This window comes from Lepisma saccharinum, chromosome 21 (genome assembly GCF_977018435.1).
Source record: "Lepisma saccharinum chromosome 21, izLepSacc3.1, whole genome shotgun sequence".
NCBI classification, from domain to species: Eukaryota; Metazoa; Arthropoda; class Insecta; order Zygentoma; family Lepismatidae; genus Lepisma; species Lepisma saccharinum.
Window position 1 is genome coordinate 43918783 of NC_139249.1, and position 23863 is coordinate 43942645.

At 36.7% G+C, this 23863-nt stretch overlaps 2 protein-coding genes across 4 annotated transcripts in view; one reads left to right on the top strand and one right to left on the bottom strand.

Annotated features, from left to right (window-relative positions):
* Positions 1 to 23851, bottom strand: part of LOC146004515 (sulfide:quinone oxidoreductase, mitochondrial-like) — a 58133-nt gene extending 34282 nt beyond the window's left edge. The window contains exons 1-4 of one of the 3 annotated variants that reach the window (XM_083143392.1): positions 23501 to 23851; positions 17577 to 17681; positions 5629 to 5734; positions 306 to 530 (exon numbers count right to left, since the gene is read on the bottom strand). In XM_083143392.1, coding sequence (XP_082999518.1) covers positions 306 to 530; positions 5629 to 5734; positions 17577 to 17668 — 423 coding nt within the window. In that variant the 5' untranslated portion in view covers positions 17669 to 17681; positions 23501 to 23851. Of the gene's footprint in view, positions 1 to 305; positions 531 to 5628; positions 5735 to 17576; positions 17682 to 23202; positions 23313 to 23352 lie in introns of those variants that run through there. The other 2 variants (XM_083143390.1, XM_083143391.1) reach the window with 2 other exon arrangements.
* The window catches only part of LOC146003899 (uncharacterized), a 500546-nt gene that overhangs the window by 273695 nt on the left and 202988 nt on the right, over positions 1 to 23863 (top strand). The gene's annotated exons all lie outside the window — the stretch shown is intronic.

Consider the following 23863-nt stretch of genomic DNA (forward strand, 5'->3'; position numbering starts at 1 on the left):
CAATACGATACTTATGTTTTTAAATATTCTGAACAACATTTAATTGGTACAATCCTTAAACATCAATATTGGGATCGATTAGGACATTAGTATGGGTTCAGTGTTATTGGTTCAGCCTTAGTTGTTCCATGCCCACTAGTTTATGTATTTTTACAGATCCAATTTTGAAATTTGTGTGCACAAAAATGCAAAATACAAATAGATATATTTATTAGGATGCAAATAAAAATTACTGTGTGCACTAAGCCTTACAATCAAGAGACTGATAAACTGCCATCCTGTCGCAGACACAAAGACAATCTTACCTTCTCATAATCAAGTTGCAATCCCACAGCCACCACCATGAAATCGTAGTTCACCTTGTGGCCGTTTTTCGTCACAACCACGTTGCTCTCTGGATCGAAGAAAGCTACAGAATCCTTGATCCACTTGGCCTTCTTTGGCAAAACTTCTGACATAAGGCGATAAGAATCAGACAAGTTCTTCACACCTGCTCCAACCAATGTAAACAATGGTTGATAATAATGAATCTAATGGAAGAGAAGTAAATTGGCAATCAGGTACAGTTGTTGTCCATGTGGTATGAACATTTTACCTGCATTATAAAGAGTTTGCCAGGATAAGAAGTCCAGGTCTGTTCCTCTCCCTACAGCAACCACAATAGCTGACATATTTTCCTCACTGCAGTCTCAGTAAAAAAACAGCCAATTTTCAACTTCCAAGGGAGTGAGGGGAGTTTTATTGCTTTGGTCAGAGGTGGAATGTGAGGCGGGCACTATGAATATATTGCATTTCTTTCTTGAATGATATATATATATCTGTATCATCAAAAGTAGTATGGAGTATGTAGTAAGGGATGATGTCAGCAGCAGTAAATTAACACTTCAAGAGATGCTTTAGAAGATATAGAAACAAAAGGTGTAGTATTTGAATGACATTTCTAAATTTTGTATTTTATATTAACTCAATGAACCTCCCCCCACCACATAATTTACTTTAATTTAATACTGAAAAATGGACTTGGTTTACACATCTCCCCTGGAGACCAATTCTAGTTACGGGCCTGGGGCTATTTTACCAACTAGGAAAATTTCTGCACCATTTACCCAACTGTCACAATGTTAATCACAGGGGCATCCCTCAGGTATCCCTACGGCTCAAGTAAACCTCTATCCTACCTAACAATTTCCACTTCCTAATCCATAATGTTAGGTACTGGTTTCTACAGGGGTAGGCACAAGGTTCCAAAAAAATCATATGTACTTTTAGATTTGAAGTAAAGGTCATAAGAAATGTAACGAAAAAAGTTGAGTGTTGAATTTTTCTCTTTAACTTTGCCCTTATGCACACATAGGCTAATCAGAACTGGGCCTGTAGTTTAAACTGGGATCGACACTGATATGTGCCTCCACCAGGTATGGAACCCAGGATTTGAAAACTGTTATTATAGAACCAGGACTCTTTATTTCAAAAGCCAATAACAGATGCAGTAGGTTTGCAACCAATATTGGTCATAATATGCTCAGTACATATGGTTGGATTGTTGATAACTTGTGTATGTGTACACACAGACAAATGCAATCTATCTATCTATCTACATTTTCAACTACATTCTCTAAATAGGGGTCAAATAGGGCACTCAAAAGTTTAAAAAAAAATTCTTCAGAAAATGTTAGTACTTTCTATTTTTGTAGGATTTTCCAAAAAAATCCTAAAAGAGTAATATTTTATCAAAGAGTAGTCTTTTGTGGTATGCAAATTCAAGTACCTAACATGCATAGACATTGCTAGAACAATTCCAACACTACTTTTTTGATGGTGCAAAATATATTTTAATTATTTTTTTATGATAATGTATGGGACAAGTTTCAACTATACATTGCACAATTATAGATATGTAGAAGTGCTAGATTTTGGAAATTTTCTATTCACTATGGTTTATTGCGAGGGCTACAAGGACTCCCTGAATAGGAATTTCTTGTATAAATTCTTCTTCTAACTGTATCTGTATAGAGATGGATTATCAACATATTCTCCTGGGAAAGAATTATTTGTCTTGTAGTTTACAGCTATGACAAGCACAAAAATTCAATTTTTTATGTGATGTTTTTGGGAGAACACATCCTCCATTCATCAAACACTTTTTTCTTAGGTTGTACTTCTGAGAACCATAAAATAGAAGAGAAATGATTTTATAATGCAAGCAATATGTGCATACAAGAAAAATTCCTGGGAAAGCCCTACCATCCAAAATAAAACACACTTCTATGACAAATAGTTCTCATTCTACAATTTATATTTCTCTGCATTTGAAAAGTCTGTGCTCTAAACTTCATACAAATTAAAATAAAAATAGCTTTTGGGAAACATACAACATACATATTGCATTAATATAGGGTCTCCTCGATGACATAGTGGTAAAGTCGTAGGCTTGTAATCAAGGGGTCTCAGGTTCGATACCCGGTAGAGACATATGGTACAGTGGTTCGGATCCCACTTTGAAGTGTAAGTTCAATCCCGATTAGCCTTTCTGTGCATAAAGTGGACTTAAAACAACAACAAGCATTAATACTTTTCCATTCATATTACCTTATGCTCTGGTACTGGCGGTTTGACTGACAATTCTATGCAGGTACAGGAGTGGAAGCGAAAAATTGTGACAGTCCTGTGGATTCACACAATATAATTATATGTTTATTGAAATCATTAATTTCATATTATACAAGTCACTTTCTATTAACGGTAAAAAAAATGTATAATAACTACTTTGTACAACATTAATTATGTTTTGTTATTTATTGTACTAAATGCTGTTTTAATGAAGTAATATTTGGAATTCTAACGTTGCTTTAGCAACAAAAATCAATAGGCATTATGTGGCAATGGTTGTAACGAAATCGAAATACAGGTAGTGAACTGCATATTGCTCAGTTATTTTACTAATACATAGACCCATACAAGTTGTATCTTCACCTTCGTGTTATAATTCAAAATATTTATGAACAAATTCTAATCTAGCAAAAAGCTTAACCAGTAATTGTCACAAAATCAGGCAAAACCAAGGCTGGCTCATGAGCTACGTAACTTATTTGGTAGACCAATGGCATGCTATGCCAGAGACCTGAATTCAAGTCTTGATGCTTTTAGATTCCTGCATACGAGGTGTGGCTAGAAAAAACCGGATTGATGTTGCTGTCGACATACGGCAAGCACGTCAAGGTCAAGCGGTGCATGAGTGTATAACGTGATATCCTGCCTATCGACTGTGTGATTTTCCAGGGTGCGTGGCGCTCAGTTCCGCTGTAGCTTGTGGATGAAGTAAACCGTACATCTGTGCTCCGTCGGAAAAAAAAGTTAAGTGTGAAAGTGGAACCGCGTATCAATGTGAAGTTTCTTATGAAACTCGGAAAATCCGCCACCTTATGGTTTGTTGAAGAAGTGTACGGAGATGAGTGTTTATCACACATACAAGTGTTTCAGTGGTATCAAAGGTTTAAAGGTGGACGAGAAGTAATCGCGGGCGACTCGTGTCCTAGATGGCCTTGCGCGTCAAAAATGGAATCCAACATTGCAAATGTCGGTGAACTGATTTGAATTGGGTACCCGAAGGTCAAACTGACAACCGACATTATTTCATTACTGTGATGTCGAGACTTCGTGAGCGAGTTAGAAGATGACGACCTGATTTGTGGAAAAGCAAGTCATAGATTCTTCATCAGGAAAATGCTCCTCTCCACAAGGCATTGTCAGTCAAGGCTTTTTTGGCCAAGTGGGGAATCCCAGTGTTAGAACATCCATCCTATTTGCCGGATCTTGCTCCATACGACTTTTTTTTTTTATTCCCAAAGGTCAAATCAGCAGCGAAAGGAACCAGATTTACGACCGTAGAATCTGTGAAAACAAAAGCGACGGAGGTCATGAACATGGTTTCATAAAATGATTTCCAGCACTGCTTCCAGAAATGGAAGATTGGTATGGAGCGGTGTATCGATAGTGCAGGGGAGTACTTTGAAGGGGATAATGTTCGTATTGTACAAAATAACTAATAAAAGATTTTGTAGCAACAGTCCATTTTTTTTCTAGCCACACCTCGTACCTTCATATGTATATAAAGGAATAGAAAAGACCGAACTGAAATATTTTCTGCAGTTTTGTAGAAATGACTTGTTAATGTACCAGTTCTCTGCTATAGGTTAATGATACGTGGCACTGTCAAAAATAAGCTGAACGTTTGGGCTGACATTTATTGTACACAAAAGTATTTATGTAACAGCACCTTCAAGTAAGGAGCCGCAGTGGTTTAGTCTAGCGGTTCCCAAAGTGTGTGCTGCAGTACCCTGGCTGGCTTACAGGGGTGCCGCAAAACTTTCCAATATTTTCACTGAAATTACACTTACTTTTTATTCAATGATATGATTCTCCCAAATATGTGGTTACTTAGTAATTTTTACACATAAAATATTTCTGAATTTGAAATATGTACGTTTTTTAACTTAAGGCAAGCAACCTAACCACACTAACTGAGAGTTGCAAGTGTTAGATGCCTACATTCTGACTTGGGTGCCACAGAAAGATATTGAAACACTAAGGGTGCTGTGAAATGAAAAAGTCTGGGAACCTCTGGTCTTGTTGGTAGGGTGTCTGACTGTCAAGCGGAAGACCCAGATTAGATTCCCAGGGTGGATCAGGTGGGAGTGCGGCCGGCTGTCGGTAGGTAGGCCTGAAACCTCAATGGTCTGTTGCGGGATGGGTTATGTACGTTTTTTGATTAATCATTTCAAGGTGTGAGACAATATTAAATAGTTTTTGATTCAGTACAGCAGTTCAAAAAAGACCGTTTTGCCGCCTGGATGCTGGCAACCCAACACAACATTTGATTGTATCTTTGACGTCATATCCTGCGCCGAAACAGTGCACGGAAGTGTTGCAAGGAACACACAAATTTTGTGAAAAATGGCAAACTACCAACCACATTATTAACTGTAAAACAAAGTGAGAAACGCGTCCAGTAGACCGAACATCATAGCCTACCAGCCAGAAGATCAGCAGTTATCTAAGGAAGGGGGGAAGTGAACCACGGATATGAGAGATGGTAAGAAACGTGTTCAAAATAAAGTGTCAATATTGGATTTTGTCTCAGCCTACATACGAAATATCAACAACAATAAATGTTATTGGACCTACAGCTTACATGTGGCTGTTTACGACCAGTAGCAGTGATTAGGGGGACAATTAGCACCCACTTTTGCCGCATTACTATGTCCTCTTAATGTTGCCTTGTGTGCCAAGAAAAAAGGAAACTGCCCATGTCCCCCGAGTTTTGGCACTCAATCGCTGCTACTGATAAAGATACAATAATAACCATTTATTTCAGCCCTAACCCCTATTCTTGCAAAATAGATTCTCTAGAACATGGAAGTTCAGTTTGGTTCCTGTTTACAGTTGTATATAGCCTATTATTTAACTAAAACAGTGTAGGTTAGAATTTATTCTCGGTGAGGTGGTATTCCAGACTGTAAATTCTGGATCCGCCACTGACTGTTCCACATATAATATAACATACAAGCAAACTAATATGCTTGTATGGTAACAAAACGTAAATAAAAATGAAGTATAATATTCACTTACATGTTGTGGCTCAATAATAATAACTTTATTTGGTCCTAATTTGGAGGCGAACTTTGAAGCAATGGCACAGCCACCTGCTCCTCCACCGACGACTAAAAGCTGACAACTGAAATGGAACACAAAAACCCAGTCATTAATATAATGGGCAATTCTCTGAAAAGTGAAACCAGAATATCAAATAACGAAGTTGAAATATTAATTTTATATTCATGGTATTTAGATAGAGTAGAATCCAAACCATCATAAAAAACAAAAAAAAAACAGGTAAATAATTAGAAAATATTAAAAAATAAATATCTGTAAAGTTGATCAATTTACAAGTGAAAAACTCTAAAACTTTACCTCAGGTATGGATATATTTTTATAGATATATATAATTAACATATTTGAATTATTTTTATTTATCAAATAAAGGGTTACTTAGCTGCATATTGAATATGGAAATAAACGAATTAGTCTTTTAATACACTGCAAAACTGGCATTTTTAAAGTACTCCGTGGCCTTGTCCCATGCATCACGCAAAATATTAAATTTTTCTTGTGGAGAAAGAATTTTTTGTAGAAAAAACATTTTGAAACTAAAATATACTTTCAATACACAGCATGAAGTACTGGATATGAAATTATTACAATTTTATTCAAGCCACTGAGACACCAGTGAAAATAGTTTCCGTGTCCCGTGCATCACACTTCAAAGCATAACATCTTGAAACTTGAACTGTCCTCAGGAATTAACTATGAGAGGAGGCCCTTTTTTGCCTGGTTGAGTACAGCAACTTATTAGTCTACAAAGGCCATTTCCAGTAGTTGGTTGATTTAATTTGATTTGTTTTATTTTATTTCATTTTTCTGCCCCTTTTCGCTAATTGCGAAGATGGGGATCAGTGATGATATCATGAAATTTATGAATGAACACTCACAAACACCCATGCCCAAGACGGGATTGGAACCTGGAACCCCTGGCATCGTAGCATGATGTGCTAACTACTTTGCCACAGGGGCCGGCCAAGTGGTTGGTATCACCAGCCTTCACCATTACAAATATCTCATAATCGTCAGCAACCTTTCTCGCAAATGTACAACGATAGTGTTCGTCGTCATATCTTACTATGTACCAGTCACCAGTGCTGTAGCCTGTACTCGCATTCACATGAATTTCTAATTCATGAGGTGGAGCGTTCTCAGGGGTATATAAATATCTACCTTGAACAGCTTTGATAGTATGTATAGATTTGGTGCCTACAATTGGCTGAGCATCATCCCAACTTCTCTCTCGTGAGATGCTTATTCATTTATCAAAATAACTTTAGTTTTGCGCATGAGATTTCTAATTACTTCTGAAAAATCTGAAGTAGTCTGTACAATTGGTGCAGATTTACTTTTGCTCATTACATGAGTACGAATAAGTGATTTTGCTTTTCCGTTGATCCCATCTACTACTCCGTTCCCATGTGAAGAGGCAAAATACTTCCGCATTAATGTTTTTCTGTATTTGCAACCAAATTCTTGCAAAAAAAATGCCTTTTACTTTTGAATTCTGAAGATGTTCATTCCTTCGATCATATAACTTCATCAATATTGGCGATGGTCTCTGATTTAGGATCAATTGCATCATACAGAGTACCAACAAAGCAAGTAACAGTATTTTTACCTTAAAGCATGTATCTTAGCACACAAGATATCTAAGATTCACCATGGAATGTTGAAGCAGCTGTAAACAATGTAGGTACAGGATATAGGATTGATTGAATGAATTGGTGCTTTAAGTCCACTTTATGCACAGTAAGGCTAATCGGGACTGGACCTACAGTTTAAAGTGGGATGCGAACCATGTACCTCCACCGGGTATCGAACCCGGGGCCCCTTAATTACAAGACGACAATGCTACCACTGCACCATCGGGAAGGTCCTTAGGATACAGGAGTTTAATCCTACATTGTTATCTGCAAATCTGCAATACCATTTTGCAGAATTCAATAACATATAGTTGAATATATTTATGAGGTAATTTTTCTTAAAGGCTTAAAATACAAAATCTTTTGTCTTTGAGATACTTTAAAAATAGTGTTGCCACCTTTTGAGAGAGTTTATGACGACAGACATCACCTGCAGTGGAGTGACAACATAAAGGAGAGAAATGTCCCGTGCATCACACATTAAATGTCCTGTGCGTCACACAAGGAAAGAAAATATTAAACATTTGTTTTTTGTAAATATAAAAATGTTGTTCATTGCATATTGTAGTACAAAGTCTTTAGCAAACTGTGTCTCCTTCAAATCACAGAAATAATACATTAAAAACAACTATGTGCTTCTCACACGTTTTTCTGAGTCATGTGCATCACACAGCTTTTTTATTTAATTTTGCATTGTTAATTTGAGAAAGGATTTTATTTCTTGACATATGGTAAGCAACCAGCCAGTATTAAAAACAATGAATATGAAAGATCAGTGCAATATCAATTAACCAGCATACCAGACTCATTTAACCATGTGCGAATGTCCCGTGCATCACGTAGAGAATCGCCCTAATGACACCAGAATAATTCCAAGAAAATGACAACGCATGGGTTCAAATCATATTGCTCAGATCAGAAAATGTTGAAGGCAATTATCAAAGAAATCTGCAGGTTTTTAAGCTTGAAAATAAGTACTGTTATCAATGCTGCATCTTTACTTTTGCTATAGAGAGGATTTATAAGAACTAATTGAATTATTATAAACACTGTATTTCAACCACATTTGGATCTTGAACACCTGCATTACATGCCTATGGTGAAAGCAACTGAGCTACAATACAATTTTCAATTTCATGATGATGTGTATATTAAGGATCGGTTGAGCTGTTAATGTAAATCTTTACAGATAATGAAATGGTGTCAAAGTAATTACTACTGAGAACCAATCTGACATACAAGACCAAACATTCAGTGTTAATATTCATGGGCAGTTAAAATTGGGGCCTCTCAAACACACAGCAATAGCATATACAGTGGAACCTTGATAATTCAAATTTTTTGTAATCCCTTGAATTGTCCATAACACTCAATACTAATTTTACCTACAACTCAAATAAGACCTTGATAAGACGAATTTTTGCACAGTTTATGGGATGCCATTCGAGCTCAATAGTTAAAAGGTAGAGTATGAAAAACTTCTATGAGTCGAAGTTAAATTCTAATCATCTCTATAACTCAAAGTTTTTGTCACACGGACCTCAAAAAATCGAAGTGTAGGGTGCGTACATACAATGTCAGGTGATCAACAATCATGTCTGGACTTGAACTCCCCCACGCTGCCGTGTATGTAACCATCATTGTTAATGTGCTTAGCCCTCTATAACTCGAAGTCGGTGATTTTCGCCGTCAATAATTCGAACCTTGGTAAGTTGAAATCCTTCATACCTCGATTTGTTATCTTTTTCTCTCAAGTTCGAGCTATCAAGGTTCCACTGTAATTGAACATGATTTTCTCCTTTAAGGACTGTCACAAAATGATAAAATTATTGATCTTCTGTACGTGATATTCATGTAGCCTACCAATATCAAACAATCATCGTCATTAGAAGATTAGTTCCTCTTCCCCTGAGAAAATCTCCAGAAGGGGGAGGAGCCCCATTTTGGAAAATGGATGTTACCATAAACTTGCATACACATGAATTTCATTTCATTTACAGTAATTTATGTTAATAATTGGAAGAATGTTGCAGGAACAAGATAGCTTCAATCTGAATAAGTGTCTTTCTGAGAAGACAGCACTAGTATGGGGGAAAATGTGTCGTTTCGCACCCCCTGGAAAAAATTAACATGCTTGCCCCTCCCTGGAAAAATCCTGCAGATGTCCATGTCCTTCATCCAGTTTGGTACTTCCTACATGTTTGAGAACTGACCCTCCAGCTCCCTTGCCTAAATGTGTTTGAGATGGATATAAAATGATACATACTGTGACGGTCCTGTGAATCCGCACAATATAATTATATGTTTATTGAAATTATTAATTTCATATTATAAAAATCACTTTATATTAACGTTTAAAAAAAATGTATAATTATTACTTTGTACAACGTTCATTATGTTTTATGTTATTCATTGCACTCTACGCTGTATAAACGAGATATTTGGAATTCTAACATTGCTATAGAAACGAGAATCAATAGTCATTGTGTGGTAGTGTGTCTGACAAAAAATGGAAATATAGGTAATAGTGAACTGCATATTGCTTAGTTATTTCACTAATATATAGACCCATAGAAGTTGTATCTTCACCTTCGCGTTTTAGTTTCAAATATTTATGAACGAAATATAATCGTGCAAATGATTGACTTGTGAACGTCACAGTATAATTGGTGGTCCAGTATTGTGGAACGTTATCAGCACGATCTTAAGTGATGTGTTTTGCGTATGTGTTAACTTACACCATTGTTTTCGTGAATCTAGTTTGTACATAAATTTCTATTATGTACGCATCAAGTAATCCTTATAATCTGAGATCCAAAACAAGTCTTACAGCTAGATCTATCAATTGTGGTGACGATTCTGATGAATCACAAAATAAGAATGGTGCCATGAATATGGTGAAGTGCTGCAAAGATCCCGATAAGGAAAGGTTGGTAGCTTGTGAAAATTGTGGCCATTGGTATCATTTACAATGTTTGGGTTTGTCTGATAAGCATTGGGAATTATACCAGTTAAATGAAAATTATTTCTGTAGAGATTGTGATCCATCTTATGATCCGTTCAGTATTGAAGCTTTTGTGCAATGGAAAAGAAGTCAAGAAAATGTTCAAGAAATTGATATTCGTCCTTCTGTGTTGGCAGAGACGTCAACGGGTCAAAGTAATGTTCCTTTTCAAATGTTTGATCTGCTGGCAGAGTTAAGAAAAATCAGCGAGTCACAACAGATGGAATTTACAAAAATTAGGGAAACTCAAAAGCTCGAGTTTACAAAAATTAGGGAAACTCAAGATTCTATGAGGCGAACTCAAGAGTCTCAACAGCTTGAGTTTACAAAAATGAGGCAAACTCAAGAGTCTCAACAGCTTGAGTTTACAAAAATCAGGGAATCTCAACAGGAAATTCAAAATTCACAGCAACTACTCAAGCTTGACTTCCACGAATTGAGTACATCGTTACGAAAGGAATTAGCTGAAGTTGCCGAGTCCTGCAAATTAGCAACGCGTTCATTACATCAGGAAATGGAAAGAGAAGTGCAAGGACTAACAGAGAAAATCGAGGAAGTCAACACTACTTGTGCAGTGAATTCTGATAAACTTGCTGGATTGAATAATCAGATTATAGAATGCCAGAACAATGTTTCAGGGTTGTCTCGGCAAGTTCATAGACTTGAAGTCGTTGTGAGCAAGGACGAAATAACGAAGCGCGTAGAAGCATGTGAGGAAAAGATTACTAAGTTAACATCAAATATTTCGACTAATGTTGAATCAAGTAATCCTGTACAAGTTTACAGTTCTCATGTGAATGATAACTGTCAACCTGGTATTCCTGCACGGAACCTAACCTCTCCTAAATTATCTGATTCTTCAGCGTGTGATGTTTCTGATGACGAACACAATCGCATTGCTTCACAAAGACACAAACGTTCTAGAAATAATCGCATGAGAGCTAGTAATACTAACAAGTTATGTCAATCTACCCGTTCTTTATATTCTGATGGTTCTGGGCAGGAAAGAAAAAGGCAAGTTAACCAAAAGTCATCAAACCCGCAGAATCATCGATGTGATTATCCTGACAATTGTGTGCGTTCGTTTACTCAAGAACCTCGAAGGTTGGTAAGATTGAATGAACTTACTGTTCTTCCTAAATATTCTGGAGATCCTGAAAAATCAAGCCCACGTAAGTTTATTAAAACTTTATCGTCCTACTTAGACTTACTGCAAGTTCCTGACATGCAAAGGCTTGAATGTATTACTAATTGTTTCCAAGGACCTGCAGAAGGTTGGTATAATACTCATGTCGATTCGTTTACATCGTACAAACAGTTTGTTGACGAATTTCTGAATCACTACACGTCTTATTCGTTAACTCAGGCTCAACTATCTGAACTTAGAAGTCGTAAATATGATCCTAAATCGACGAGTAGTATGGAAGTTTTTGCTATTCGTACGCATTCAGCATATTATAATTTAGTTGATCGTCCGAATGATGCAGAAGTTATTGACATTTTAATCAATCAGTTGCCCACATCTATTGCACAAACAATATTAGCTGCAAGATTAGTTAAAATGGATGATGTAATTGCGTTACTAAAGAGGTTGGATTTAGTGAATTCAAGATCGAACAAGAGTTTTAATGTTCATGATAATGTACGTGAAAAAAATGTCCGACATGATGGGAATAATTCTAAAAGTTTTACCGACAATAATAGTGCAAGGGCAAAACTGAGAGTTCAAAATGTTGCTAAAAGTTCATCGTTTGTGAACGATGATGAACCTAATGGAAATCAAGGTTCAAGACGTAACGTAAGACCTAATGATAGTGTTCATTTTGTTTCTTCTAGCGATGAAAATAAAAGAATTAAGATTCCACGTAGAGATGTTCCATTTGTTGCTGAAAACCAACAATCAAACTCCAGCCAGAAGACGATGATATTTAATAGAAATAATAATTTTGGGAAGCCTAACCTAACTAACAGACCATATAATCGTTACAGACGTAATGGTGCAGGAACTCAAAATTTCCGGCAAAATAGAAGTCCACAAAACTCTCGATACTTCAACAATAATGGTAGATTTATGAGCAACAGTTTCAATGCCAGAAACGAGCAAGAACAACAGCAATTTACGCTGCATCCTAACTCTCAGTTCTCTAACAATAATTTCCACTCATTCCAACCATGCAGTGTATGTGCCAATTGCGGATATTCGTCTTCTCAGTTGTCAACGGGAAACAGTTGCAATGCAACTGCAGTGGCGAATACTCCATTGAATGAAAATGCTCCATCTTTCGATCCAAGAGAAACTTCTTGTAAACAGTTCATTTCTTCTGTCCCTGAAGCAACATTAAACGAACGTCGCGGGTGAACGTGGACCAGTTTGCTCGCACTAACATAATGGAGGGTCCGTCTAAATCATATCGTAGTGATAATATAAGCACAACTTGTCAGTATGCTGTATTAAGTAATTCCGTTTTATCTGAAGTTGATCATTGTTATCCACTTTCAATATTTTTCCAGTTAGATTGGTACGAAGATGAACCTACTTGGACTTTAAATGATACTGGTATACCTACTCCTATTACTGATCAACCTCTGATCACAGGAACAGTTTGCGGTATTACAATACAGTGTGTCATCGACAGTGGAAGCCAATGTAATTTAGTCAGTTATGAATTATGGTGCAGTATAAAATCAATTATTCCGAGTGCCAAACTGGATACAGTGGATCAACTTAAGTTATTGCCGTTTGCAGGACATCAGAAGTTTCGTGTTGCTGGTCGGAAGATTATAAGTATTTCAATTAACTCGGAAGTTTTTTCTTTGGAGATGTTTGTATTGAAGCAACTGCATGCTGAATTAATTCTCGGAATACCATTTTTAAGGCAATACAAAGCTGTACTCGATTTTAGAAGAAACGAAATTAGTTTGATGGCATCTACTGGTTCCGAACTAGTTCAGCCATTTAACTCTAGCAAAAGCACAACTGATAGGGATCGCTGCCAGATGCAGGAAGTTACTATAGTCAAAGAAGCAGAAAATTTACTTATCGTTTCTCTAGATCAGATCACAACGAAGGTACGGTCGTGTGAATCACTCAGCACGGAGCAGCAGTCTCAGCTTGAGAATCTAATAATAGAATATCATAGGTTGTTTTCTGATCGACCCCGATCTGCATTCGTAGAACCTTATCAAATTGAACTAGACACAAAGGAACCAATTAAGGCACCTATATATCCGGTACCGTTCGCCAAAAGAGCAGCGTTAGAAAGGGAACTAGAAAAATGGAAAGCCTGGGGAATAATTAAAGAGATGTCTTCGCCTTATTTAAACCCTGTACATATCGTACCAAAATCTAACGGTGAGTGGCGTCCAGTGATGGATTTTCGGCGCCTAAACCAACATGTAATTTCACCACTTACCCATGTTGAACCGATAAACGAGCTACTTCAACATTTTAAGGGTGCAAGATATTTTTCTTCGATTGATCTCTCCTGTGGATATTTTCAAATACCACTTACGCCCGACTCGTATAAGTACACAGCTTTTTCGTATCGAGGACGACAGCACGTGTTTTGTTACTTGTCATTTGGTATAAAATCAGCTGTTTCTGTTTTTGTTGAAAGAATGAATAAGGTGTTTGGACCAGAGACTCATTCATTTCTGATGATATATGTGGATGACATTTTAATATTTAGCCCAACAATAGAGAAACATTTTGAACATCTTGATTATGTTCTACAGACATTGCAGAAGACGAACATGTCTATAAAATTTGCCAAATGCAAATTTTTCCAAACTGAAATTAAGTTTTTGGGTCATGTGGTGTCTGGTTCCGAGATTAAGGTCGATCATGATAAGGACTCAGCTATTCTACAGTTTCCTGTTCCTCAAAACAAGAAGTCACTTCGCAAATTTTTAGGACTGGCAAATTGGAGGAATCGTTTTATACAGGGATTTTCAGACATCGCTAGTCCATTATATCATCTTTTACGCAAGAATGTGCCATTTTATTGGACACCTCAGTGTCAAGAAGCTTTCTTGTTATTAAAGAATGCTTTAATTTCAGCACCAGCATTGAGTCAACCCAACTTTGAGTTGAGGTTTTGTGTTTCTGTTGATGCAAGCCAGAAAGGATTGGGTTGTGTACTTTGGCAAGTTGATAATGATGAAATTCGTGTCATACAATATGGCAGTCGCGCTCTTAGAGGAGCAGAGATTACATATAGTACACACGAATTGGAATGTTTAGCTATATTATTTGCTCTGGAGAAATTTGCTATATATCTTAAAGGAACTGATTTCAACTTATATTCGGATCATAAGTCGTTGTCTTGGCTTAAAACTGCACAATCACTTAATTCTCGTCTTACGAGATGGGCTCTCAAACTGCAGTGTTTTGATTTCACGTTATATCATGTCCCAGGAGTTTCGAATAATATTGCTGATACGTTGAGCAGATTTCCGCCTTGTACTACTTATTGTGCACTTGATGATAAATTATATATCAATCAAGTAATTGTGGAAGATTCACAAGATGGTACTTCTTCTATTTGGCTAAAAGCTCAACGAGCAGATGAAAAATGTAATAATATAATTTCTCACCTGGAAAATAGTACAACTGATAAAGACTTTTCAAAGTATCTTCTTCACGACAAAATTCTTTTTTATAAACCCAATTCAGAAGAAATTTGTAAACTTGTAGTGCCACGTGAGCTTATACCTTTGGTATTGCACAAAATGCATGATTTAAATGGGCATTTTGGTTATCAGAAGGTTTTATCAGCTTGTAGAAGGGCATATTTTTGGCCGTACATGAGGAAATCTATTAGAAATTACCTGAAAGATTGCTTAGAATGTGCACGAACCAAGATTGTAGGTCGGCCGTTGCGGAGAGATGAATATCACGTCGTTTCTCACCAACCTCACGATTTTCTCTCTATTGATTTAATCTGAAAATTACCAAGATCACGTACATATGAATATCTCCTCACAATTGTGGACGTTATGTCAAAGTTTGTTATGATTTATCCGTTAAGAAAAGCGACTGCCAGGGAAATTATCAATCGTTTTGAAGAACAATATTTTAAACATTACCCTGTATGTAATGTATTATTATCAGATTGTGGAAGCCAATTTACATCAAATGAGTGGAAAGCCTACATGGATTCTAGGAAAATTAAGCATATTACTACCACTACATACAATCCGAAATCTAATCCTATTGAGAGGTACAATAAGGAGATTGTTAGATTACTGCGATTATTCTGCAATGATAATCACACCAGTTGGTATCCAAAAATAAATTCTATTATTCAGTTATTAAATCATTCATGCTCTTCAGTTACCGGATTATCTCCTAGTGAACTTTTCTTACATGAAGATATGAAGGACTCAATATTTGAAGAAATCAGCTGGCCAGAGCAAATTAAATCTTTGCCATGGAAACGCAAATTGTTTTTAGCGGAAATCAGGACTAGACAATCTAGAAGAAGTAGAAAGATTAAGAATGCATTGAACTCGATTAAACTTCAAACAGGAGATTTGGTTATGATAAAAAATAGGGAAGTTAGTTCTAAAATTAACAGCCAGATTCATAAATTGTTCAACTTGTATATTGGGCCATTCCTTGTCAAGGAAATTAAGGACAATAATGCAATTCTTTACACAATGAACCAGCAATATTATGACAAGGTGAACTTTTCAAATCTTCGAGTGTTTAACTGTTCGGAAGAAAAGAGGAATCAACTCTTGTCTGAGAATTAAATTTATGAGAGTAGATACTTGAAAAAAAATGAAACCATTCTGTTTATTATTTTGTACAATTGAATGTTGTATTATGTTCTGATTTGTTATTACCTGTTAGGCACAAATCTGTTTATGTGCACGTTGTTGTCGAATGTCAGATAATATTGTCCATTTGTAACTTTGTTGTAGTTATGTTGATACACATCTGACTGATTTATAAATGAAAACTCCTCCTCGTTGTTTCCTAGTTTTCATTTTCCCGGAGGAGGGGAATGTTGTGACGGTCCTGTGAATCCGCACAATATAATTATATGTTTATTGAAATTATTAATTTCATATTATAAAAATCACTTTATATTAACGTTTAAAAAAAATGTATAATTATTACTTTGTACAACGTTCATTATGTTTTATGTTATTCATTGCACTCTACGCTGTATAAACGAGATATTTGGAATTCTAACATTGCTATAGAAACGAGAATCAATAGTCATTGTGTGGTAGTGTGTCTGACAAAAAATGGAAATATAGGTAATAGTGAACTGCATATTGCTTAGTTATTTCACTAATATATAGACCCATAGAAGTTGTATCTTCACCTTCGCGTTTTAGTTTCAAATATTTATGAACGAAATATAATCGTGCAAATGATTGACTTGTGAACGTCACAATACATGGCTCAGTCGGTAACGTGTCTGACTACCATGCTAAAGGTCCCGGGTTCGATCCCCGGCCGGTTCAAATCCAGGAACTTTTCTAACGATGGAAGCGGCCCCGGTGCCCACCCAGCGTCGAATAACATGGGTACCTGGGGGAAACCCTGGGGGGTAAAGGCAGTCAGGGGCGTGATGCTGATCACATCACCCCCACTCACGACCCGATCAAGAAAGTGTGTGGCGTTACCCCCACACCCCCTATACGCCTTCATGGCATGGTGCTATGCACAGGGGAGCACTTTACTTTAATTTTTTACATAAATAAAATATCAATGTTCAATTTCAAACCCACACTGACAATAATTACATGAATTCTGCCATTTGAAAAGGAAGGACTAGGCTCGGTACACTACCATACGCAGGATTTTTGTTTTTCGGAAGGAGCAGGAATTGTACAGGTGGATATTACATAGGGGATGGGTGTTTCACACTATAAAATATTTTATAATTACAATTTTAACCTTATTTTCAAAGTTGTTCAATGGCTATATAGGTAATTTAAAGGTGTGTTTGCATTTGCAACTCTTGTTTTTCCCCCCAAGTTGTTTACTGCTTTCATTTAAAAATTTTGATTCTCTCCAAATTTCGGGAGGAGCTGTAGCCCCATCCGCTACACCATTAGTATGCCAGTGGCTCAGTAGCTATATTAAGCTGCTTGCTTATCATGAAAAAACAACAAAAACCTGAACAGTACATAGTACAACAGTAAAAGAAGGATGAATGACCAACATTAGCTCATAAGATAAGGTGCACTTATGATACCACCCTGGTTTTACTTCAAAATTTACATAGAACAACAACTGGATGACTTACCTGTCATTTTGTACTAATGAGAAAGGATTAGATGCAGTCGACGCTGATCTGATACTTCTGTGCAATACTTGATAACATAATACTCGCAACATCCTGTCTCAAAGCCTATTGATAAAAGAATACAATGTGTGATATACAAAGAAAGAACAGCAAATAACAAGACATATTAAACAGCACACATCAATACATGAACATTTCAAATTCTAGAAACATACTGCACAATATTTATCTTGAATTCTAAACGTGATTAGATTAAATTTATTGCATCATGGCATACAAGTGACACACCACAAATTAAACAGTTGTACATTTTATGTCTTGAAAAAAAAAAAAGGTCTAAATTTTCTATGAAATATCTGTACATGTGTCAGCATGTTTCAAATACAAAAAATTCTCTCAGTTCTGTTCACGTAACTACTTTCTCTTGTTTAATTGGCTACTAATAAGTTCATGATTTCCAATGAAGAAAATACAGCCACCTCCAAACGTTCAAGTTGCAGCTCAGTAAAGTGCTGCCATGCTTTTTGGATGATATGGATTTATATGTAAACAATGATAATTTACATCTACATGTCAGATAACGACAAATAGCACTCCTGTGGTGGAAGTGATCCTGGGTTAAATCGCTGGTGGGGGCTATATCAATGTTGACCCAATATCGTACAGACACTTAGTTACTTGAAAGCAATATTAGTGGACACTGGTCTTGAAAGCCTGAAAGCAGCAGCAATGAGACTTAACGCTCTGAAAATTAGTCACCCATGGGAGGAGGGGAGGGGGTTGCTTGGTAGGTTTTGGCCTTCAAAGAGCCTTCAATGACAGAGTACAGATAATATAATCAACGTAAACAACATTGTCAGAGCTCGAAGTGGAGGATAATATTTCTAGAAACAATTACACAAAGCATCCCTCTTTCCCAGTGACTCCATGTTAAAATACAGGAGTATTTCCCAGCTAACCCCCGCCCCTGACTCAAACATCTCTCCTCGTTACAATTTCCACTTTGAGCCCTGAACTTTACCTTGAGATCTCAATAATTACAAATAATATTCTACTAAGTAGCAAACATATTATGTGAAATATTTTCATCATTAATGAAAAATATACCACTATTATCACATATTTTCTCTGTACATTTTATATTTTCCCAACCGTTGATGCTTGAAAGAAAAGGTTAGAAATTATTTGTTGTAAATAAGCATACTGAAAATGACACTTGCCTCAAAAACACCTTTGACCATGATTTGTTTTCGTAGTTTATGTTGGCTATGCAAACCAGAAACTAATGCCAATTATGCATATGTAGACTTACAAGATACAGCACATCGATAAGCCACAACCAGAAATTATAGCCATCAAAGTGCAGGTTAGGTAGGAGCTGTTAAGTCTGATGCAAAGTGTTCTAATTTTGCAATATGGCGTGAAATAAATGCACAGCTATGACAATAAAATATTTCTTTACATTATCTATATACATTTTAAAAAGAAATGCATGTAGTAATAATGCAAGAGCTGTGATGATCTAGTCGGTAAGGTATCTGACTGCAATGAGGGAGACCTGGGTTTGATTCCCAGGATGGGGAATCTAAGGTAAGAAATTTTCCGGCCATGTTCCCGAATAAAGCTGTTCTGGGTCTCACGGGGGCAACCCTGAGGGGTAAAGACAGCCAGAGCATGGTGCTGTTCATACGATCTCCAAAAGGGCTGATCGAGAATGTGTGAGGCCCTACTACCACATGCCCTAAATGTGCTTTCATGGCATGGTGTTACCTATTTAGTAATACTGTATAGTTTCAACAGAGAAGTAGATATGAAAGAGTGATGCTTTCTTTTGTTAAGGCTATTCTTGAAATGACAGGGTAATTATTGTGTGAAATTTACATCTAGCTAAACTGGCATTTTCATGGAGTTAGCCACTGGAGTGGAGAGGTCAGAGGTCCCAAGTTTAAATCCTGGACACGCCATGGTTTTATTTGTCCCTTCATTTCATGAGCTAATTATTCATCATCATCGTCACGATTAACCCAACAGCTTGAAAAGCAACTTAAAATAATCGAAACAGATTTTACCAGAAAAATTATAAGAATAGAAAATATACAGTATATAAAGTCTTTGTCAATTACAAGTTGTAGAACTAAAATATTACCGGCTCCATTTTTATGAATTCTGCATTCAACATGAATTTAATTAAAATACAGAATTGTATGAAGTTCTTGCAAATAAATCTACTCTTCAGTTTCCAGTGTCATGTATTCTCCTTTCTTACTGTCACACATCTACGTACTCGAATTGCTTATGGTAAGAATTTACAATACCGGACCCTTCCGTAATGTCTATCCTAGTTCTTATACTCACGAAACACGTAGTCCCGATGAAGTATCTGAGGTTAACATGTGGGGGTGATGTGTTGAAATTGTTAATTGATGTGTAGAAGTTGTAAAATAACCTTTTCAATTACCGCGATCGTTCTCCGTATACAAGCATGGAAACCATGTTTGTTCAACGTAGCGTGTACTTGTTCAGCAATCTGCATGGTGTGAGGAAGATGGCAACTTTGAAGGTAGGAAATAAAGTTCTTTCTTTCGTAAGTTTTTTTTTTAGTAACATTTAGTTGGGTATATATTAATAATAAAGGGCATTCGTTCATATTTCGCATAGTCAATAATTTAGGACACTTGATCACGATTGTGTAGTTAAAATTTGGGTAAATTTTCAGTAACCACCAAACGTCTCTAATTCCCTTAGTTTCTTATTTTTCACATTGATACTTACGTATCTGCATTCCTAAGGATTCTTGAAGGTGGCATTTCGGTTTTTCCACGCAAATGATCTCAATTTTAGACATATCCAGAAATTTTGTTTTGTTCGCTTTCGGTTGGGTTACACGCGATGTTTTTTAAAATTAGAAAAATATTTTTTCGGGTTCGAAAAACCCCACGAACCATGCACGGATAGCCCCACGAACCATTCAAAAATAGCCCCACGAACCATTCATAAATAGCCCCACGAACCATGCATGGCAAGGTTAGGTTAGGCAAATATAGTTAAATTTTTTTTTTAAATTAGAAAAATATTTCTTTCAGGTTCGAAAACCCCACGAACCATTCATAAATAGCCCCACGAACCATTCATGGATAGCCACATGAAACATTCATAAATAGCCCCATGAACAATGCACGGTTAGCCCCACGAACCATTCATAAATAGCCCCACGAACCATGCACGGCAAGATTAGGTTAGGTTAGGCAAATATAGATAAAATGTTGTTTTTTTAAATTTGAAATTTTTTTCAGGTTCGAAAACCACATGAACCATTCATGAATAGCCCCACGAACCATTCACGGATAGCCCATGAACCATTCATAAATAGCGCCACGAACCATTCACGGATAGCCCCACGAACCAGTCATAAATAGCCCCACGAACCATTCACGGATAGCCCCACGAACCATTCATAAATAGCTCCAAGAACCATTCACAGATAGCCATGGGCATCCGGAAGGGGGGCAAAGGGGGCCGTGGCCCCTCCTGGAAAATGAAAGTCAATCATAAAATTATATATTTTTGACAATTTCATTTCAGCCAAATCAATATTTATTAATTATTGTATGAATATGATAAATTCAAATTTAGGCAATGTTTTTTGAGGGAACAATACTATTATTGGGGGAAATGTGCCTTATTTGCCCCCCCTGTAAAAAATCCTGCAGACGTCCATGCAGATAGGCCCACGAACCATGCACGGCAAAGTTAGGTTAGGTTCTGTTAGGTTAGGAAACCATAGTTAAAATTGTTTTTTAAAATTAGAAAAATTGAAGATAATTTATTTTTTGGGACATTCCAATTCCTTCACAATTCCATAGTGAATTACAAATTCTACTGGATCTTCAACGCCGTGCAATTTCACCATGCATCCTGTGCACATCATGTTGTCGCAAGTTCGTAATCAGAAATGATGAACAGTAACGCAAGTTTATTTACGTTCTACAATTGTTACACAGTTACGAAACCGCATATTTGGAAACACTGACCGGTTGTTACGTCATTAAACGCACACAAAAATTTGGTTCACGTAGTAGACGGACATCAAGGGAACAGCTTTCGTGCATCGGAGTGAAATTAATGTCGAAAATTACACGATTTACCAGCAAAAAAAAATTAAGCGAGGGGAAAACACACTTCCAAGACCTTCCTAAAGTATAAATAAACTCATTTCGGTAAGGACTTTCTCCTGTAAAATTGAAGAAATACGTTTTGCAGAAAATAACATTTTGGTACTACTTTACTATACCGGAGACACCCATCAATGATTTATTTCGCAATTTTTTACATTGCTAACATACTATTCTGCATGCGGAACATTTCTTTAGGTGAAATAATGGATTTGTAATGAAAATAATGTCTATTTCTTACATACGATAGCACCACGAACCATCACGTGGACGAGGTATGCCGGTAAGAGTCTAGTTTACGTCCTTTTCCTAAGGAATATGTGTCATATATTGTTGGAAAGGTTATTTTATAAGGAATTCAACAAAGTAAATTCCAAGGCGAGGAAAAGTTTCCTGGAGGAGAAAATTGAGAAAAAACGATGTTGTCCGGATATGCGTGATTGAACGTACTGAGGACATTTTTCGATGATGAAGCACATATTTAGGGATGAAATGAGTGCTAATGGAACCTCACCTAACAGGCCTAACCTATCCTCGTAGGCATACCTCGTTCCCGTGAATGGTTAGTGACAGAAAGTGTAAAAAGAAAAACTTACTTACTCCACGGATGCCGGAGCGCTAGCTGTCTGCTAGCATGGTTTTGTCAACGGGCAAGAAGGAGTGTGCAAGAAAGAAGTAAACGGGTAAGAAGGAGTGGGCAAGAAGGACGTAAACTAGACTAGCCGGTATGCCTACTAGGTTAGGTTAGGCCTGTCAGGTTAGGTTTCATTAGCACTCCTTTCGTTCAATTTAGCATATACGGATAACATCGGAATTACAAATTCCATGGCATCTTCCACACCCGGCAACAATTTCACGACGCATCCTCGACACGTCATCTTGTAGCAGCAGCAATAGCGCGTCGGAAATAGATTTTCGTACAAAACCACATGCATTCGCATTAAAATGGATCAAAACTACATTCCCGAACATCAACAACGTTACAGAAAATGATTTGCGTAAGTACTTTCTCCTGTAAATTTGAAGAAATCCGTCTCCGGTATAGTAAAGAGTTACCACAATGGTCCAAAATTTGTCGCTCAAGTGCTACGAAACTGACATTTTTTTATAATGCCCCACACACCATTCACGGTAAGGTTAGGTTAGGCAAACATAGTTAAAATTTCGTTCTAAAACGTAAAATACTGAAATACCCATAGTTTTCGTGGAGAAATCCAGGGTTTCTGTTCCGATCGCGGACCACTCAATTTGTATTTTGCAATTTCTACACGTGATCTCCAAATTTTAACTTCAAATTCGTGATTAGGAGGCCTCAATTAGTGAGTATGCGAAATATTACAAAAATCGGGGAGTGATCTGGTATTGTAAATTCGCTCCCTGCTTTTAACCTTCTTAGAACACCAGAAATTACGTTACATAACCGTATCAATTTTAAAATAGTGCACTTTTCTTACGTTTAGAATGATGATGCAAATTGCGGCCTTTTCTATGCTGTTAAAAAAAAAAAAAGTCAGTAAACGTGCAATTGGAAAATTCGATCTCGCATTCAATTATTCGTAAGGAGCGAACAGAAAAAACTACAACTTGATTACATAAATACCTACCCTTCTGTGCTTCTATCCTGTCTGTTTACTTTAAATGAGCAGCTCCGATACGACAGCACGAGACACTCCCCCAAAAAGGAATCGCGTTACTCAATGCTGATATCTAGTGTATTTCATTTAATAAACTTGTAGCTTGGTCAAGGATTACCTATATATTATCCTTGGCTTGGCAGCATGATACACATGGAATTCAGAATATTTATCCTAGAAGAATAAAGCATGGTACACAGTACGAAATAACGATATATATATTTTTTTTTGTTTCGAAATCTGTGTTTCGGGTGTTTTCTCCGTGCATATGTGTTATATTAATTACTGGGTGGAATATTTAATTGTGAGACTCGTGAACATCATGAACTAATCAGTAGTAAATATAGTTTTATTTGTTCATCTTGGAATCAATGCATGTTTGAAAGCAGCTCAAGAAATACAATTCAGGTTTTTGTAATCAAGTTTTTTTAACACTTTCATTGTCGTCTGCTACTGGTTTGGTGGTGGTCTGCTTCACAGA